Consider the following 19,146-nt stretch of genomic DNA (forward strand, 5'->3'; position numbering starts at 1 on the left):
CAGTTCTTGTTAAGCCCAGAAGTGGCAGGCCAAGAAAAATATCAGAAAGGCAGAGAAGAATGGTGAGAACAGTCAAGGACAAGCCACAGACCACCTCCAAAAACCTGCAGCTTCATCTTGCTGCAGATGGTGTCAATGTGCATCGGTCAAAAATACAGCGCACGTTGCACAAGGAGAAGCTGTATAGGAGAGTGATGTGAAAGAAGCCATTTCTGCAAGCACGCCACAAACAGAGTCGCCTGAGGCATGCAAAAGCACATTTGGACAAGCCAGTTACATTTTGGAAGAAGGTCCTGTGGACTGGTGAAACAAAGATTGAGTTGTTTGGTCAAAAAGGCGTTATGCATGGAGGCAAAAAAACACGGCATTCCAAGAAAAGCACTTGCTACCCACAGTAAAATTTAGTGGAGGTTTCATCATGCTTTTGGGCTGTGTGGCCAATGCCGGCACCGGGAATCTTGTTAAAGTTGAGGGTCGCATGGATTCAACTCAGTATCAGCAGATTCTTGACAATAATGTGCAAGAATCAGTGTCAAAGTTGAAGTTCCGCAGGGGATGGATATTTCAGCAAGACAATGATCCAAAACACCGCTCCAAATCTACTCAGGCATTCATGCAGAGGAACGATTACAATGTTCTGGAATGGCCATCCCAGTCCCCAGACCTGAATATCATTGAAAATCTGTGGTATGATTTGAAGCGTGCTGTCCATGCTTGGCGACCATCAAACTTAACTGAACTGGAATTGTTTTGTAAACAGGAATGGTCAAATATACCTTCATCCAGGATCCAGGAACTCATTAAAAGCTACAAGAAGCGACTAGAGGCTGTTATTTTTGCAAAAGGAGGATCTACAAAATATTAATGTCCCTTTTATGTTGAGGTGCCCATACTTTTGCACCGGTCAATTTTGTTTAAATGCGGATTGCACATTTTCTGTTAGTACAATAAACCTCATTTCAGTCCAGAAATATTACTCAGTCCATCAGTTATTAGATATATGAAACTGAAATAGCTGTTGCAAAAACCCAAATTGTTATAAAGAAAAAAGGTAAACATTAATAGGGGTGCCCAAACTTTTTCATATGACTGTATATCTGCACTGAAAAAAATGTGTTTTATCACTACTGCTGCACCCAGGAAACTAAGTGAAACATCACTGGAATCAGGGTCTCTGCCTCTACATCATGCTGCTCTCAAATGAGGTAGCAAAAACCTAATGACAAATTTATTTTAAGGCCATAACTCAGCCAATCATTTAGTTGACACCTATCTTGGCTGTCTCTCCTATACACAGGAGTGGTTGCTCTGCTGAGCAGTCCTGTGTGCTCTTTAAAAGAACTGATGCTAGACATCTCTGGCAGTGGCTCATCACAGGGAGATCAAAGAGGACTGGCAGTCCGAAATCAAACATGTCGAATCCTTAACTTCCCTGTCAACCATTTGTCAGGGCTCCCCATACTCATTGGAATATCATCCAAACCTGTCGATATCCGACGTTGGTGTAATATGTGTAGAGGGCTTTAGACTAGGTTCACACTCGTACATCTAAAGACATATAGTGTATACGTTCTAGATAAACATTAAAATGTATACAAATGTGTGCCATACATCAAAATATGTATGGCTTAATTTCAACAAATACATTGAATGTATGCAATATGTCCATCTACATCGTTTAAAAAAAAGCATTTTTTTATTATTCTTTTCTGAAATTGTTTTTACTGATAAAGACAAGAAATAGTTGGAATGTGTCACCAAATTTGTAGGGAGGTGACAATATCTAGGAGGTTTTTTTTCTCACAAAGTAATAAAAATGTATATGAATGTAAATATTAAAATGTTCTGCTATACCTTCTAATTCATCGCATGCTGACAATAATGAAAAGAACATATATGTGGTCTACATATCCAGGACAAAATGCAGTAAAAAGAACATTTTTTGTAATACCTATTGCCCATTTTAGTCTATGGAAATTCGGCCATATACATCTGAATACAGTTTTTTGTGATTCAGGTGTATACATGCACTGGAATAAACTGTATAAACGTGAACCTAATCTTAAATTGGTTTTGCAGTATATGAGTGTCAGGTACCTGATGTATTTTCTCCCTGATGAATTACTAATTTGTACTTATTTCTGCCCTTAATGTAATGAAACTCATTTCTTCATAATGACACTGTAATACACTTAAGGCCCCGTCACACACAGAGATAACTCTTTGGCAGATCTGTGGTTGCAGTGAAATCATGGACATATTGTTCCATTTGTACACAGCTAAAAACCTGGCACTGATTGTCCACAATTTCCCTGCAACCACAGATCTGCCGCAGATTTATCTCTGTGTGTGACAGAGCCTTTATGTTACGCACTGTAGCGAACCTGCGGAGGAGGAGCTGTAGAGATAAGAGGGAGACCAGCATCCTTGATGGCAGTGTGCTCCAGACTGCCACAGACTCTCCGTAGGCACTAAACCCAAACTCTTGTCAATGGTAATAACTAGGCCCCATGGACATTTGGTTTAAAGCTATTTTCTTCTTTACATTAATAAGATGATGAATCACAAAATAAAGATTTTTTTAACATGATCGCTGCACTGAATCTACAAAAATCCACCATCTAGGGCATTCACAGCTTAAAGTGGTTGTCTGATCTTCTGATATCTTCTGATATAAGTCTGCCGTCACTCTGTTTAACCGCCGACTTCTGATCCTGACCGTGTGCGCTGTCAGAATAAACAATATTGCTGGTGATAGAGTGGTCACATGACCACTCGTATGAAATTAGCATTCTTCTGGAGACATTCCAACTAGATGTGCCAGGATTCTCTCAATACTAGAGAACTGAGAGCAGCAAAGCACATCTAGTCAGCTCATGAATGCATGTGTGCAAATCACTTACATGCAGTTAGAGATACTTTTAATGATCTTTGGCAAGTGGGCATTGATCACAGGGTAATAATAAAGACACACCCACAGAGAATCCTCTGAGCCACGCTCCCTTCCTAAAGACCATAGAAATTAGCATGAAATAAAAAAGCTCATATTTCTGGAACCCTATGGTGGATTTCAGAAAAGGTTATAAATCAAGGGAATAAAAAAGTAAAAACTGGTCGCTTTTGACGTGGTGACAAGTTCTTATTAACTTCTGAACCAAAGCTGATTTAGTTCTACTTCACAAGTACGCGTTTTTGGTTTGTGTAGCATCCATACCGTACCCATTATAACCTATGGTGTTGTCAGTGAACCAAATAGAGACATGTCCGTTTTTTTTACAACTCGGATGACAATAGCCAATACAAACATGTATAGCACACGGATGGTATCTGCATGCAATCCGTGTGTTGTCCATGTGCTGTACATTGAAAGTATAGGAGATGCTTTATAATACCTTTATTTCTTGAGCCATACCTGAAAAACATGGATGACACATTGATGGCATATTGATTGAAAACACTGATGACACCATACGTACTTTACAAACTCTTGTGGAGGGGGTCTTAATCTTTCAACATAAATTAAGGGGGTTGTCTACACAAAATAAAAGCATGGGGATTGGATGTGTTCAAAAATTACAAATTCATAAAAACATAACTCAGCTGGATACAGTGTGGGCTGCTTCGTGGTCTGTAACAACACAGAAGAAGAGAGATCATTGTTCAACCAGTCGCTAGTCCACTGTAGCCTGTGACTGGTTGAAGAGATCAAGTTGACTTACGCAGCACATCAGCAGATGTTTATCTGAGGACATGCCACTCAAATGCAGCCAATCACATGATGCCGCAATTCATCAGTTTGTTGAACTCTGACGTTTCCACGTTCTGTGCCAGGATAGACCACTAAGTAGCCTGAGTTGGATAGAAGAGGGTGGTAGTAGGTCATTATTGAGTTTAATATATATTTTAAACATACAGTAAAATGGGAAAGGTTTTAGCTTGCCCAGACTACCATTTTAATGAAGCAGAACATTTTGAAGTAAAAAATCCTGAAAAATTTACATCTGCATAATGCACAATCCAACTATTTTATTAACCCCTTCCTGCTCCATGACATAATATGGAGCGGGTGATGGAATATGGAAAAGTCTCAAGAGTCCTGAGCCTGATTCACACAGTGCATAAATTGCTTTGCCGTGTTCTACAATCAGCATCTGCTTCTAGGAGCAGCAAAAGTCATAATAGTAGAACTGTTTGTTTTTTTGTCACCATTTTACCTTATTTAGACTTTTTTTCCTGTTTATCCGTATATTAGCTGTAAAATTAATGGTGTTATTCCAAACTAAAACTATTCCTGCAAAAGAAAAACCTTCATACAGCTGTCGACTGGGAAAAAAAAACAAAAAACAAAGAAAAAAAAAACAGGAGAGAAAAAGAACAAAAAAAGAAAACAAAAAACAAAACTTGGCTGTCTATAAAGGGTATTCTGTGTTGTGTGTGTACTGTTTCTTTTTGAACACCTCAATTTCAAAGAACAAATCAAAAAGCACTTGGTTCTATGAAAATGGATAAAGGAGTTGAAAGCGGAATGACAAAATGTGCAGTCCTTTTGCTATGTGTCACAGTAAAGTAATAGAATATGAGTGTCCCTGAATTGATGAAATGTTTAAGTGACTTCATCAATTGAAAAACCTTGTCATTCAATATAGAAGAACAAAGGTACGTGTCTGGGGTTTCAATCTTGTTTATGAGCTCAACCTGCAGGCCAAATCTGTAAAGTTTGAAGCTGCTAAAAAATAGTTTTACATTTTTTGTATTATGTTATGTGCTATAAAGCGTGTGTCAGAAAACAAAGGCCTAACATACAGAAAGAGCTATGAATATCAAAATAAGGGAAAAGTCTACTGCTTATTGATCAAAGGAAATATACAAATACATCTCAATAAATTAGAATATCATCAAAAAGTTAATTTATTTCAGTAATTCAATACAAAAAAGGAAACTCATATATTATATAGAGTCATTACACACAGAGTGATCTATTTCAAGTGTTTATATATGTTAATGTTGATGATTATGGCTTACAGCCAATGAAAACCCAAAAGTCATTATCTCAGAAAATTAGAATATTATATAAGACCAACTGAAAAAAGGATTTTAAACTCAGAAATGTTGGTGTACTGAAAAGTTTGTACAATAAGTGCACTTAATATTTGGTCGGAGCTTCTTTTGTATGAATTACTGCATCAATGCGGTGTGGCATGGAGGCGATCAGCCTGTGGCACTGCTTAGGTGTTATGGAAGCCCAGGTTGCTTTGATAGAAGCCTTCAGCTTATCTGCATTGTTGGATCTGGTGTCTCTCATCATCCTTTTGACAATACCCCACAGATTCTCTATGGGGTTTATGTCAGGTGAGTTTGCTGGGCAATCTAGCACAGTGATACTGTGGTTATTAAACCAGGTATTGGTACTTTTGGCAGTGTGGACAGGTGCCAAGTCCTGCTGGAAAATGAAATTTCCATCTCTAAAAAGCTTGTCGGCATAGGAAAGCATGAAGTGCTCTAACATTTCCTGGTAGACGGCTGTGCTGACTTTGGTGTTGATAAAACTCAGTGGACCTACACCAGCAGATGACATGGCTCCCCACACCATCACTGATTGTAGAAACTTCACACTAGACCTCAAGCAGCTTGGATTGTGGCCTCTCCACTCTTCCTCCAGACTCTGGGACCTTGATTTCCAAATGAAATGCAAAATTTACTTTCATCTGAAAACAACACCTTGGACCACTGAGCAACAGTCTAGTTATTTTTTTCTTTGTCCCAGGTAAGACGCTTTTGGCATTGTCTATTGGTCATGAGTGGCTTGACAGAAGGAATGCGACAGTTGTAGCCCATGTCCTGGATACGTCTGTGTGTGGTGGCTCTTGAAGCAATGACTGCAGCACCAGTCCACTCCTTGTTAATCTATCCCACATTTTTAAATGGCCTCTTAGCAATCCTATAAAGGCTGCGGTTATCCTGGTTGCTTGTGCACCTATTTCTACCACACTTTTTCCTTCTACTTATATGCTGTATGAACAACCAGTTTCTTTAGGAATGACCTTTGGTGGCTTACCCTCCTTGTAGAGTTCGTCAATTACTGTCTTTTGGATATCTGTCAAGTTAGCAGTCTTCCATATGATTGTGTAACCCACTAAACCAGATTAAGGGACCAAATTAAATGCTTAGGAAGCCTTTGTAGGTGTTTTGTGTTAATTATTCTATTTTTCTGAGATAATGACTTTTGGGTTTTCATTGGCTGTAAGCCATAATCATCAACATTAACAGAAATAAACACTTGAAATTGGTCACTCTGTAATGACTCTATACAATATATGCGTTTCCCTTTTTGTATTGAGCTACTGAAATAAATTAGCTTTTTGATGATATTCTAATTTATTGAAATGCACCTGTATATGCTCAGGTATTTATCTAATAATAATTATTGGCAAATATTGGTCTTTTAACCCATAACCACACTGAGAATTAGTTTGTATAAATAATGGCTTTAGTGAATTAAAATGAGTTTTGATGGCCTGTTAGTAGGGGTCTACTTCGGACAGTGCCCTTTCTCTGTCATTTGTATATTATAAATTCATACAGTTCCCAGGTCATATTGTCTCTACAAGTGTAATCTAATTGTTCTAACATAGCAATGTATCTTCATTACCTTGTTCTCTACATCGCTCTTCTCCTTCCACAGATACTGGTGGGTCGGCAATTCGAACTTTTGCAGAGATGGGAAGGCTGATATTCTTTGGAACCTCAAAATACTGAGGCATGCTTACTTCCACATCATAGTCAATTGTCTGGCTCTTTTTGAATGTGGAGGAGAATGATGAGGATCGTAGTAAAGCATTGAACTTTAAAGAAAAATAAATATTATTTGTAAGTATTATAGTGTAAGTATACCTGTTAACATTTAGTAACTAATGTTGTCATTAGCACATATAATAAACTCAAGTGAGAACTGTGTCTTTCAAGGTCGCTGCTGGAAACAATGATGTCAGAGTTTTATTCTACTTTTACGGACTGACAATTTAACATACAACCCCGAAGATAAAATGGATTTTACAAGAAAAAAATGTTAGGAAACATTCTTTGCTGTGTAGTGACTTGGACATAAAGCAAAATTAAAAAGACAAAATAAAACCCACCTCCTCCACACCTTAAAAGCTGAGCCATTTTTCACCGTATTTCCCCATCGCCTATGATTACAGTAAATGACATAGTGGAGGAGAAAATAAAAATACACCCGGCGGTAGTCACCGGTGAATGTAACGTTAACATTTTACTACCTTATCTGGACATGTGGTGTGTATGATATGAACAGACACATACTGTTTAATGTTTGAAGGATGGACTCTGAACCTCCTAAAGCCTATGCGGACAATACAAGAACTGCTAAAAATGAGAAAGAACAAGGATTGTTAAAATTGTTAGGTAGTGGGTTGCCTACACTCATAAAGTCTATGCACTAAGTGCAAAGGCTGCCAAAAATTAGAAGCAGGGATTGCAATACACCCTAGAAGAAACATAGAAGAGGTGTTATGGGTGTGTCAGGGGTGACAGACAGTCATGTGGTTTCTGGCAACAGATGTTCACAGCGTTTGGCTGCAGAAAATGTTCCCTCACTTTTAATTGTTCTTGTTCTTGGTGTTCATTATGCTGGGTGGCTTTCCTGTTGAATTTTCATCTTTCCCCCTTTGAGACCCAGCAGGAGCTCGCCTTCCACCCAGCTGCTGATTATTAGTATTTTCTTGGTGCTTTAATACTCCCTTCTTCCCTGGACTGGTGCTAGGGATATTATTCAGTTCATATGAGCTCTGGTTGCAAGAAGGTGGCTTGCTCTCTTCTGTAGTATCATTGCTGAAGCTTTGCTGAACTTCTGCCTGAGTCATCTGTGGATAAGTAGTTCTTCATTTTCCCCCCATGTGTCCCCCTTGTGTCTTTCTTTAGTGTTTAGTGGGGTTCGCAAAGAGTTCATCCCATCCGTTCCCTATTTAGGGTCCAGCACTAGGGATATCTAGGGTCAGGTATCCGGCTCGGTGCATAGTTGCTGAACCTATCTAGGGTGGTGAGGGACCCCAGAATCCAGCAGTAGGTTTGATCAGGAGTCACCATCTCCCCCTCCCCTAGAAGCAGGGGTCCCTTTACTTTGCCTTTTGCCGCTCGCTTGGTATTTCTCTGTACCTAGCGTGACATGGGGGCATCAGAAAACATTTTTTTTCCACATTTTTGAGTAGGACTCCAAGACTGATAAAGGCTATGCATAAAGTGCAAGGGCTGGAAAACATGTAATACTTAGGGGTAGGCAGCTATACATGTAAGAGAATTGTAGAGGTAGGCCTCATACACATCCTGAAAAAATTATGAAGGAGAGCATCATGCATACCCTGGAGAAATTAAGAGCGAAGGTCACATGATGACCCTCTTAAAATTATGAATGAGGGACGCCTTTTTACCTTTTTAAAATTTGGAGCAAGGGCCACATGATGACCATCTAACAATTTTAAGAGGGCCGCATGATGACCCTGACATGGTGGAGGAAGAAGAGAACAAGAAAAAGAAGAATCCATGAACCATAGCCTTCAAAATTTGTTGATGCAAAAAACCTGTATTTTGTAAAAAGTGGTTTTTAGTGTGATAGTAGCCAGACCTATATTATTGTAATTGTGCTGAACTGAGGAGTAAAGCTGGTCTATCACTCACATTGCAAGGTGGATGGCATGAAGCCATTTTTTTAAATGCTGTTGATTTGTTTATTCTGGCTCCCAAAGATTGCGGTAAAGTGCAGCTCACATTTATCCTGTGCTCTACACTGAGCACTTGCACCGAGGATGATGTATTAATCTCTGAAAAACATGATTCAAACAGAACCATGATTCAAACAGAAAATTCACTGCAATGAAGCAGAGGGAGTCACTTTGACCGTCCGTCCAATCTGTGGTCCCACGGTGTCCATCTTTTTATGTGTCTTTTCTAGTTGTTCACAAAAAATGCGGTCAACAACAGTTTTTGAAAAGATGGACACTGCTGGATAGAGGCAAAACGGAGTCCAAAGAAACTTTGCTGCCTCATTAGTGAATGGATTCATTGTGGGATTCACCTGAATCATGTATTTCAGAAATGTAGATGGAAAAACTGATGTAAGTGCACAGCATAGAGCACAGGATAAATGTGAACTGATTCAAAATGTTCTGTTCCCCAAATTGCCACCAATAACATTTAACTAAACCTACAAAACCACAAGTCCTCACTCAGGTCCGTCATCTGTTAACGTCAATAAAGGTGAATTCTATATTATTGGTAACAGAAAGGCTCTGGAAAAAAAGAAATCCAGCAAAATCTGCACTCCCAAATCCAAATGTCCCTCTCCTTTCTCAGTCCCGCAGTGTGTCATAGGAACATTTCAGTGGGAAAAAAAACCCGGTAATTTACACAGCCCAATGTTATACAATTCTGTGAATCGACTGAGGCTTTAAAATGCTCACTAATCCTGTAGATGCATTAACTGAGAGGTGTAGTCTCCAAAACGGGGTCACTTGTGGGGAATTCTGCTGTTTTGGCATGTCAAGGGCTTTTCAAATGTGACATGGTGCCAGCAATTTATTCCAGACAAAATGGCGCTCCTTCCCTTCTGAGCCATGCCAAGCGCCCAAACAGTTGTTTTCCACTACATATGGTGTAGCTGTGGACTCTCCTGTTAACCTTGAGAAAATGCTAAATTTGGGGCGAAAACAACATTTTTGTGGGAAAAATATGTTTTTTTTACCTCCATGGCTCAACCTTATAAAATAATTTTTTCGTGAGCCACCTGGGGGTTCAAGTTGTTCTTCACACCTCTAGATATGTTCATTTAGGGTCTAGTTTCTAAAATAGGATAAATTTTTCGAGGTTTCCATTGTTTAGGCACAATAAGGGGTCTCCAAATGTGACATACCATCCGTTATTGATTCCAGACAATTTTGCATTCTAAAAGTCAAATTACACTACATCCCTTCCAAGCCTTGCAGGGCGCCAAAGCAGTAGTTTTACACCATATATGGAGTATCTCTATACTCAGGAGAAATTGCTCAATAAATTGTATGGTTAATCTTCTCCTATTACCATTGAGAAAATGCAAAATTTGGGGCTAGAGTAACATTTTTGTGGGGAAAAAGTATAATTTTCATTTTTTCATTCCACATTGTTTAAATTCCAGTGAAGCACCTGAAAGATTAATAACATTCTTGAATGTAATTTTGAGCAGTTTGAGGGGTGTAGTTTTTAGAATTTTGCTACTTTTGTGTGTTTTCTATATATGCCACTCAATGTCAATTCGAATGTGATGTGGTGCCTAAAAGATGGTTTTGTAAATTTTGTTGGAAAAATGAGAAACGGCCGATAAAGTTTTAACCCTTCTAACTTCCTAACAAAAAATATATGTTTCAAAAATGGTGCTGATGTAAAGTAGACATGTGGGAAGTGTTATTTATTAACTATTTTGTGTGACAAAACTGGTTTAAAAGCATAAAAATTAAAAGTTGCAAAATGTTCAAAATGTTTGCCAAATTTCCAATTTTTCACAAATAAATATAAAAAATATTGTCCTAAATTTACCACTAACATGAAGTATAATATGTTATGAATAGACAGTCTCAGAATCACTCGGATTGGTTGAAGTGTTCAAGAGTTATTATCTCATAAAGTAACACTGGTCAGAATTAAAAAAATTGGCCTGGTCAGGAAAGTGAATACAAGCTGGGTGGTGAAGAGATTAAACACTGCCTATATGCCTGCTTTAATCTAAGCTTTCCCTCCTAGATCAACTATCTGAACTGCTTCCACAGAAGAGTCTGCTGAGCATTTAATCGTCATGTCGCATTTGGAGGAACCCTTAAGGTACGTAAACAGCAAAAAAACACCACAAGTGACCCCATATTGGAAACTAGGCCTCTCAAGGAATTTATCTAGATGTTTGGTGAGTACCCTGAACCCCCAGGTGCTTCACAAAAGTTTATAACGTTGAGCCATGAAAATAAAAAAATAAAATTTTACCACAAAACTGTTACTTCAACCAAGTAGCTTTTTTTCACAAGGGTAACAGGAAAAATATCTTATATGTGGTGGAAATCAACTGTTTGGGCACAAGCAGGGCTCGGAAGGGAAGGAGTGCAATGTGACTGCAAAATTGGCTGCAATCAATAGCGGACACCATGTTGCATTAGGAGAGCCCCTGAGGTGCCTAAACAGTGGAGGTCCCCCACAAGTGACCCCATTCTGGAAAATAGACCCCTCAAGGAATTTATCGAGATGTTTGGTGAGTACCCTGAACCCCCAGGTGCTTCACTGAAGTTTATAATGTTGCTGTGAAAATAAAAAAAATACATTTTTGCCACAAAATTGTTACTTCAACCAGATAGCTTTTTTTTTAACAAGAGTAAAAGGAAAAAAAGCAGCATAAAATGTATTGTGCAATTTCTCCTGAGTATGCTGATACCTTATGGGTGGTGGAAATCAACTGTTTGGGTGCACAGCAGGGCTTGGAAGGGAAAAAGTGCCATTTGACTGAACATTTGGCTGGAATAATTAGTGGACGCTATGTCGCATTTGGAAAGCCTGTAAGGTGTCTAAACAGTGGAGGTCCCCCACAAGTGACCTTATTTTGGAAACAAGACACCTCAAGGATTTTAGCTAGATGTATATTGAGCATTTTGAATCCCCGAATACTTCACAGAATTTGATAAGCTTAGGTTGCCATATTGAAAATGTTCATTTTTTTCACAAAAATGTTTCTTTAGCATCACATTTCTCACTTTTTCAAGAGGCAACAACAAAACGTGGAACCCACAAGTTGTTATCCAATTTCTTGTGAGCACAGGGATACCCCATATGTGGCCAAAAACCTCTGTTTGGATAAATGGGAGAGCTTGGAATGGAAGGAGCACCATTTGAATTTTTGAAAAGTTGAAATAAATTGCGCACACCATGTCACATTAGCAGGGCCTCTTGGGTACCTATACATCAGAAACCCCCCACAAGTGACCCCATTTTGGAAACTGGACTCCTCAAGGATTTTATTCAGGCATACAGTGAGCATTTTGAATCCACAGGTACTTCACAAAAATGTTGCTATAGCAACAATATTCTCACTGTTAGGCTATGTGGCCATGATCCAGCGACACGGCGTCTAGTACACAGTGTCAGCCTTCCTGCAGAGATGTGAGTGTTGTCCACGGGAGAACGCAGCGGCCCATGCCCTTGTTTGGGTTCAGGCTGCTGTGGGCTTTAGCTCTAGTCTACCTGCAGAGAGCACTCGTCTCCGCAGCATAAATTGACATGCTGAGGCTCGGGAAGCTGCGCCACAGGTCGGTTTATGCTGCGGAGAAAAGAAGCACAGTGGGCATGAGATTTCTAAAAATCCTTCCACAGTGCTTCTACTGCACAACGCAGCATTATGGATGCAGGGAAAACACTCTGCGCCCAAAACGCTGCAAACCCTGATTGTGGGCACACAGCCTAAAATGCCACAGTGGATGAATGGATAGATGTCAAATATATGTATAACGTCCCACCCCCTGCATATTCTAAGCTGGCGCCCTTTAGTGCCTTCCATGTGGCCTAGCCTTGTATTTAGCCCAAAAAGAAAAAAATAATTAAAATAAATGACGTGGGGTCCCCCCTATTTTTGATAGCCAGCTAGGGTAAAGCAGACAGCTGTAGCCTGCAAACCACAGCTGACAGCTTTATCTTGTCTGGTGATCAATTTGGAGGGCTCCTCAAGCTGTTTTTTTTTTAATTATTTATAAATTAATAATTAAAAAAACAAACAAACGTAGGGTCCACCCAAATTAGATCACCAGCCAAGGTGAAGCTGACAGCTGGGGTCTGGTATTCTCAGGGTGGGAAGAGCCATGGTTATTGGACTCATCCCAGCCTAAAAATAGCAGGCCGCAGCCACCCCAGAAGTGGCGCAACCATTAGATGTGCCAATCCTTGCGCTTCGCCCCAACTCATCCCGTTGCCCTGGTGCGGTGGCAAACGGGGTAATAAATGGGGTTAATACCAGATGTGTAATGTCACCTGGCATCAAGTCCAGCAATTAGTGATGTCACGGCGTCTATTTGATACCAGACATAACTAGTTGACAGTAATAAAAAGAAAAAAATTGACAACAAAAAAAAATTATTTGAAAAAACACTCCCCAAAATATTCCCTCTTTCACCAATTTATTGAAAAGAAAAAAAAAATCGGGTCCCTGTAATCCATTGTGAAAGTCCCGCGGCAATTCTGGACCTTCTAAAATATGGGGGGCACGCTAAGGGAACGTATCCCCCATTTTCTAGGAGTGCAGACCCTCCATTTGAGGAGAGTGGGTGCAAAGAATCTGCACCCACCCTCCCCGGGTCACAGCTGCAGAGTGCGAGCAGTGAGCCAGCGTCTCTGAAAGGAAGGAGGAGGGGGCCGCGTGGGATCAGAGCTGAGACAGGTACGGGGGACACCGGGGAACACCGGGGTGGGAATAGGAGGTGACCTGGCAGGGCCTGGGGAGCAGTTTTCTGTCGTATGTGTCATAGCATATGCAACAGAACCCGGAGGAAGAGGGTAAATGCGGCCGGTGCGCTGCTGTGCGCGCCGGTGTGCGCGCGGCCATCTTGGATTTTCTGGAGGGGGGGGTCGGGGGGGACACTTTGGCGACACCGGGGGACCGGAGGGGACTGGGGGAGGAGATTTATCTCCCTTATGACATGTTTGTTTATGCCAGATGGGAGATAAATCATTTTTTACCGGCGCTGCCTTTTACTGTAACCTGATCATCGGTATACGGTGTATACCGGTCATCAGGTGAGTAGGGACCGGAAAAACCGGCCTGAATCATGATCTCCAGGGTCTCAGCTACCCCCGGCAGCTGAGACCTCAGAAATTTTCTGACTCTGGGGGGGCGCTAGACCCTTTTTTACGACCACCGTTAAAAAGCGGCAGTTTGGAAGAAGTACCCTAATTTGTCGCCGTTAAAAGGCGTATCGGCGGTCGTTAAGGGGTTAAAGATAAACCAAAAAAAATGGCAATATATGAAATATAAAACTTTTCTCAAAGTGAACTCACAGTAAGGTGAGATTATCTTTTCTGTATTGTCTACAGCATTTAAATGACAAACTCAAGACTTGTGCTCAGATCTGGAGGGATTTCTTCTCACTTTATAGACTTACTGGTTCATAGAATTTAATAGAATTGATTTATCTATTTTTCTCGTGAATGTAACAAAAGATAGAATTACAGTTAAATCATCTCTACACCGTTTGTTGTTTATTTCAATGCTGGAGTGGTGAATTAAATGTAAGTCTCCTGCATCCTGACTCATACTCTCCTGCTGCTGTCTTCATCTGTTTCTAGCTTCACTCATGTTGGTCTCACATGGAGATTTTTACAAACTTTGCAGACTGTCATGGCATCGTCTATTCAAACTACTGAATCTGACTCTCCACCCAATAACTTTTCTGGTATTTGTGATCAACACAGGCAGACTCGGGTGTCAACCTGCAGAGTGGTAGTTTAGAGGCAGGCTAGCAAGAGTTGATCTCTGCTAGTCTGTTTGATAGTCTCCATTGATCACATGTTGTGGGGGAGTAAATTATATCTGCTCAGCTCCTATATATGCTGGCTAGATTCTGTGTTCTATGCCAGCTATAGTTTATTTTAACTGGTCTGGTGAAGTGTTGTGATCCAGACTATCTGGTGATTGTGGTACTGTGTTTCCTTCTCACTTCTGCCCTTTCGTTCCCTGGAGGGAGGAGGAAAATAGATTAGATTTGGTCAGGAGCATAGCCAGAGATGGGACTCAGGGATCTCCACCATCAGGAGTAACACGGAGGTTAGGGATAGCCTAGGGTCCCGTACCATGAGGGACATCATAGGAGTCACTGTCCCTCGTTATCCTACAGTCACATTGTTTGTGACAGTTTCATGGAGCATGCAAGAGGTTACAACTCAATACATCTCCATGACCAATTCATTTTAGCCTCGCTCTGCCTCTGGCCTGAAACACACATCCGTTAAAAACACGCACGTGCGGCGAGACACGTATTTTCCCTGTATGTTGCGTGAGGTAAGTATGTGTCTCGGGTATGTGCAGTCCACGTGTGTTCTCCGTGTGCTATCCGCGATAGAACACGGAGAACAGGTAATTTACATACTCACGTGGTCCGCGCTGCTGTCCAGGGTCCTGATCTTCGGCTCCAGCCCCGCCCACCCCCCTCTGACGCTGCTTTCGGCCGAGCGGAGGGGCGAAGATCATCGCCCGGGACAGCACGCCCACCTCCTTTACACGCTCATTACGAGCGGCGACCGGCAGGAACAGTTTGCAGCGGTAGAATCTGCAGGGTTGGTGGAGGTGAGTATTTTTTTTTTATTTTAAAATGTGTTCTCCGGTGCGTGTCACACGGAACCGCAGCCACACTACATCCGTGTGGTACGGGTGCGGGACGTCTGAAACCCGTGCTGCCGGAGAATACGTGGACATGTCAGTGTGCAAAAATCACGGACACACGTAAGTACGGAACAGACATACGTTCCGTTCCAAAATACTTATGTGTGTCCATACAATAGTGAAAAACATGTCTCCGTGCCGCCGCTACGTGAAAAAACTGCCAAACACGTACCGGCGGCACGGATGTGTGTCGGAGGCCTCTCATAAAGATGCATTGAGAGCTTGTAATTTAACTTGGGACTTTCAGCCAGTAAGAAGTTATTACTACAAGATGGCTGGAGTTGTGATGAAAAAAGGTGAAAACATTGGAGGGTAAGTATAAAACGGGGGCAGGCGACTTAGATTTAAAGCATCACTCTAACTGTGAAAAATAAAACTGCTGGTGTGGTGCTTAAATGAGTTCACCATTGCATCGCAGTGGGCAGTGAATTACTAATATGCAAATCTGCTTAAGTATTAGCACATCTCCTACCAGGAGACTGACATTTATTTCATACTGAATATTGTTATATAGTGCAATGAATAAGTATTAATACCCTGCGAACTTTTCCACATTTTTTCATGTTACACCAACAAATTTAAATGTACTTTAGTAAAGTGACATTTCATGTGATATACGAACATAAAGTAGCAAGTTTTTGTGAAGTGTAAAGAAAATTATACATGGTTTTCTAAACATTTGAATAAGATAAATCTGAAAATAGTGATGTGCATTTGTATTAAGCCACAGATTTCTTTTTAATGGGATTTTAGGTTTAGTCTATGACTGGGCCATCCAAACATGAATATGAATTGATCTAAAACTTTCCATTGTAGCTCTCACAGTATGGTAAGGGTCATTATCCTAATAGAAGGTGAACCTACAACTCAGTCTCCAGTCTTTTGTAGCCACTAACAGATTTTCCTCCAGGATTGCCCTGTATGTATCTCCAGCGTTCTTCCCATCAACTCTGACCAGCTTCCTTGTCCCTGCTGAAGGAAAGCATCTACAGACATGATGCTGTCACCACCATGATTGATGGTATGAATGTTTTTTTTAGGGTCACGTGCAGTGTTAGCTTTCCACCACATATAGCATTTTGCAAGGCCAGATTTCTGAAGTATACAACTAATAGTTGTCCTATGGACAAATTCTCTTGCCTGAGCTGTGGATCTCTGCAGTTCCTCCAGAGTGATCATGAGTCTCTTGGCTGCTTTTCTATGTAGTGCTCTCCTTGCTTGGGATGTCAGTTTAGGGGGCCAGCCATGTCTTGGTAGGTTTGTAGTTGTGCCATACTACTTCCATTTGGATTGAACCACTGCCTTTATTGACCAGTTCTCTGCCTGGCTTCTACACTTTCTCTCTGCTGACATTCCCACCATCATCATGGGTGACTTCAACATCCCCACTGACACCCACCAATCAGCTGCTTCCAAACTCCTCTCCCTTGCTTCATCCTTTGGTTTAACCCAGTGGTCCGCCTCTGCCACCCATAAAGATGGACACACACTAGACCTTATCTTTACCCGCCTCTGTTTCCTTTCTGACCTCACAACTTCCCCCCCTCCCCCTATCTGACCCCCATCTTCTGACCTTTTCAGCCCTGCCCTCCTCACCTGCCCCCCCTGCCCAGCACCTAGCACATCCCCACAGAAACCTTGCACACCTCAACATGCACACCCTCTCTGACTCTATCCTTCCGCTGTCCTCCATATTGTCCCTCCACGACACAGACAGTGCCACCACTTTCTACAACACCACTCTCACATCAGCTATTGATTCAGTCGCCCCTCTTGTGCATGGCAGAGTGAGACAAATCAATAGACAGCCCTGGCACAACAGCCTCACTAAAAAACTGCGGCAAGTGTCTAGGGCTGCAGAGTGGCGGTGGAAGAAAACACACTCCCAGGAAGACTTCACCACATTCAAAAATGCAATTCACACATTTCATTCAGTCCTCACCTCCGCTAAACACGATTACTTCAGAAACCTCATATCCTCTCTAACACACAACCCCAAACAGTTATTCAATACTTTCAACTCCCTCCTTCGCCCACCACTGCCCCCTCCAACTTCCCTCATTTCTGCAGACGACTTTGCCACTTATTTCAAAGAAAAAATCGACCAAATAAGGCAAGTCTTCTCTGCTCAGCCACCACAACCCCTTCATATAACTGACCACTGCCCATCCCCCATAAACTTCATCCCCACCATCACCGAAGGAGAGCTTGCATGTCTTCTCTCAAAAGTGCACCTCACCACCTGCGCACTTGACCCCATCCCATCCCACCTCCTCCCCAACCTCACCACTATCCTTATTCCAGCCTTAACCCATCTCTTCAACCTATCTTTAACGACTGGTACCTTCCCCTCTGCCTTTAAACATGCAACTGTCACACCCATCCTAAAGAAACCTTCCCTCGATCCAACCTCTACTACCAGCTATCGCCCCATATCACTACTCCCACTTGCCTCAAAACTCCTGGAACAGCATGTCGATGCTGAACTTTCCTCCCACCTCTCCTCTAACTCTCTGTTTGACAACCTACAATCCAGCTTCCGTCCACATCATTCTACTGAAACTGCTCTGACCAAAATCACAAATGACATATTTACTGCCAAAGCTAACAAGCACTTCTCCATACTCCTACTTCTAGACCTGTCCTCAGCCTTTGATACTGTTGACCACTCCCTCCTATTACAGACTCTCTCTTCCCTTGGTGTCAGAGATCTTGCTCTCTCTTGGATCTCTTCATACCTTTCCAATCGCACTTTCAGTGTCTCACACTCTCACACAACCTCTTCATCCCGCCATCTCTCTGTTGGCGTTCCTCAAGGCTCCGCCCTAGGACCCTTACTTTTTTCTATCTACACATTTGGCCTGGGACAAGTCATAAAGTCCCATGGCTTCCAATACCACCTATATGCCGATGACACCCAGATCTACCTCTCTGGCCCAGATGTCACATCTCTGCTGTCCAAAATCCCGAAATGTCTATCTGCTATATCCTCCTTCTTCTCCTCTCGCTTCCTAAAGCACAATGTGGCCAAAACTGAACTAATCATCTTTCCTCCATCTCACCTACACTCTCCACTAGAGTTGAGCGCGGTTCGTGGTTCGTGGTTCTCCAGTTCTAGGCTCGAGTGATTTTGGGGCATGTTCTAGATCAAACTAGAACTCGAGCTTTTTTGCAAAAGCTCGATAGTTCTAGAAACGTTCGAGAACGGTTCTAGCAGCAAAAAACCAGCTAAATCCTAGCTTGGTATCTGCTGTAATAGTGTAAGTCACTCTGTGAATCACACTATTATGACATTTCAGTGTATACTGTGCGGGAACAGCGCCTTCAGATCACTGCTGTTTGTATAATGGTGATCGCCATTTTTTTTTTTTTTCTTGTCTTCCTTCCCTAAGCGCGCGCGTCTTGTGGGGCGGGCCAGCATGTCAGCCAATCCCAGACACACACACAGCTAATTGGACTTTTAGCCAGAGAAGCAACGGCATGTGTGATAGGATGTCCATGTCACATGTCCCTGCATTATAAAAACGGACATTTTCCTCCAGGACGCCATTATCTCTTCTGCGTCTTTGGTGTCAGACATCACTGTCGCAGCTCCGTCCTCCTGAGTCCTATCGCCGATACAGCGGTATGCGCTCCATACACAGCGCTGGACAGCATAGGGATAGCACTTTCTAGCAGTCCTTTTAAGGGCTCAAACC

The 19,146-nt window shown here is 41.8% G+C and overlaps 1 protein-coding gene across 1 annotated transcript in view; it reads right to left on the reverse strand.

Annotated features, from left to right (window-relative positions):
• Positions 1-19,146, reverse strand: part of CFAP47 (cilia and flagella associated protein 47) — a 1,094,449-nt gene that overhangs the window by 566,806 nt on the left and 508,497 nt on the right. The window contains 1 exon segment of the mRNA XM_075333814.1: positions 6,650-6,842. Within this exon segment, the coding sequence (XP_075189929.1) occupies positions 6,650-6,842 (193 nt within the window).

The sequence above is a fragment of the Anomaloglossus baeobatrachus genome, chromosome 2 (genome assembly GCF_048569485.1).
Source record: "Anomaloglossus baeobatrachus isolate aAnoBae1 chromosome 2, aAnoBae1.hap1, whole genome shotgun sequence".
In the NCBI taxonomy this organism is placed as follows: Eukaryota; Metazoa; Chordata; class Amphibia; order Anura; family Aromobatidae; genus Anomaloglossus; species Anomaloglossus baeobatrachus.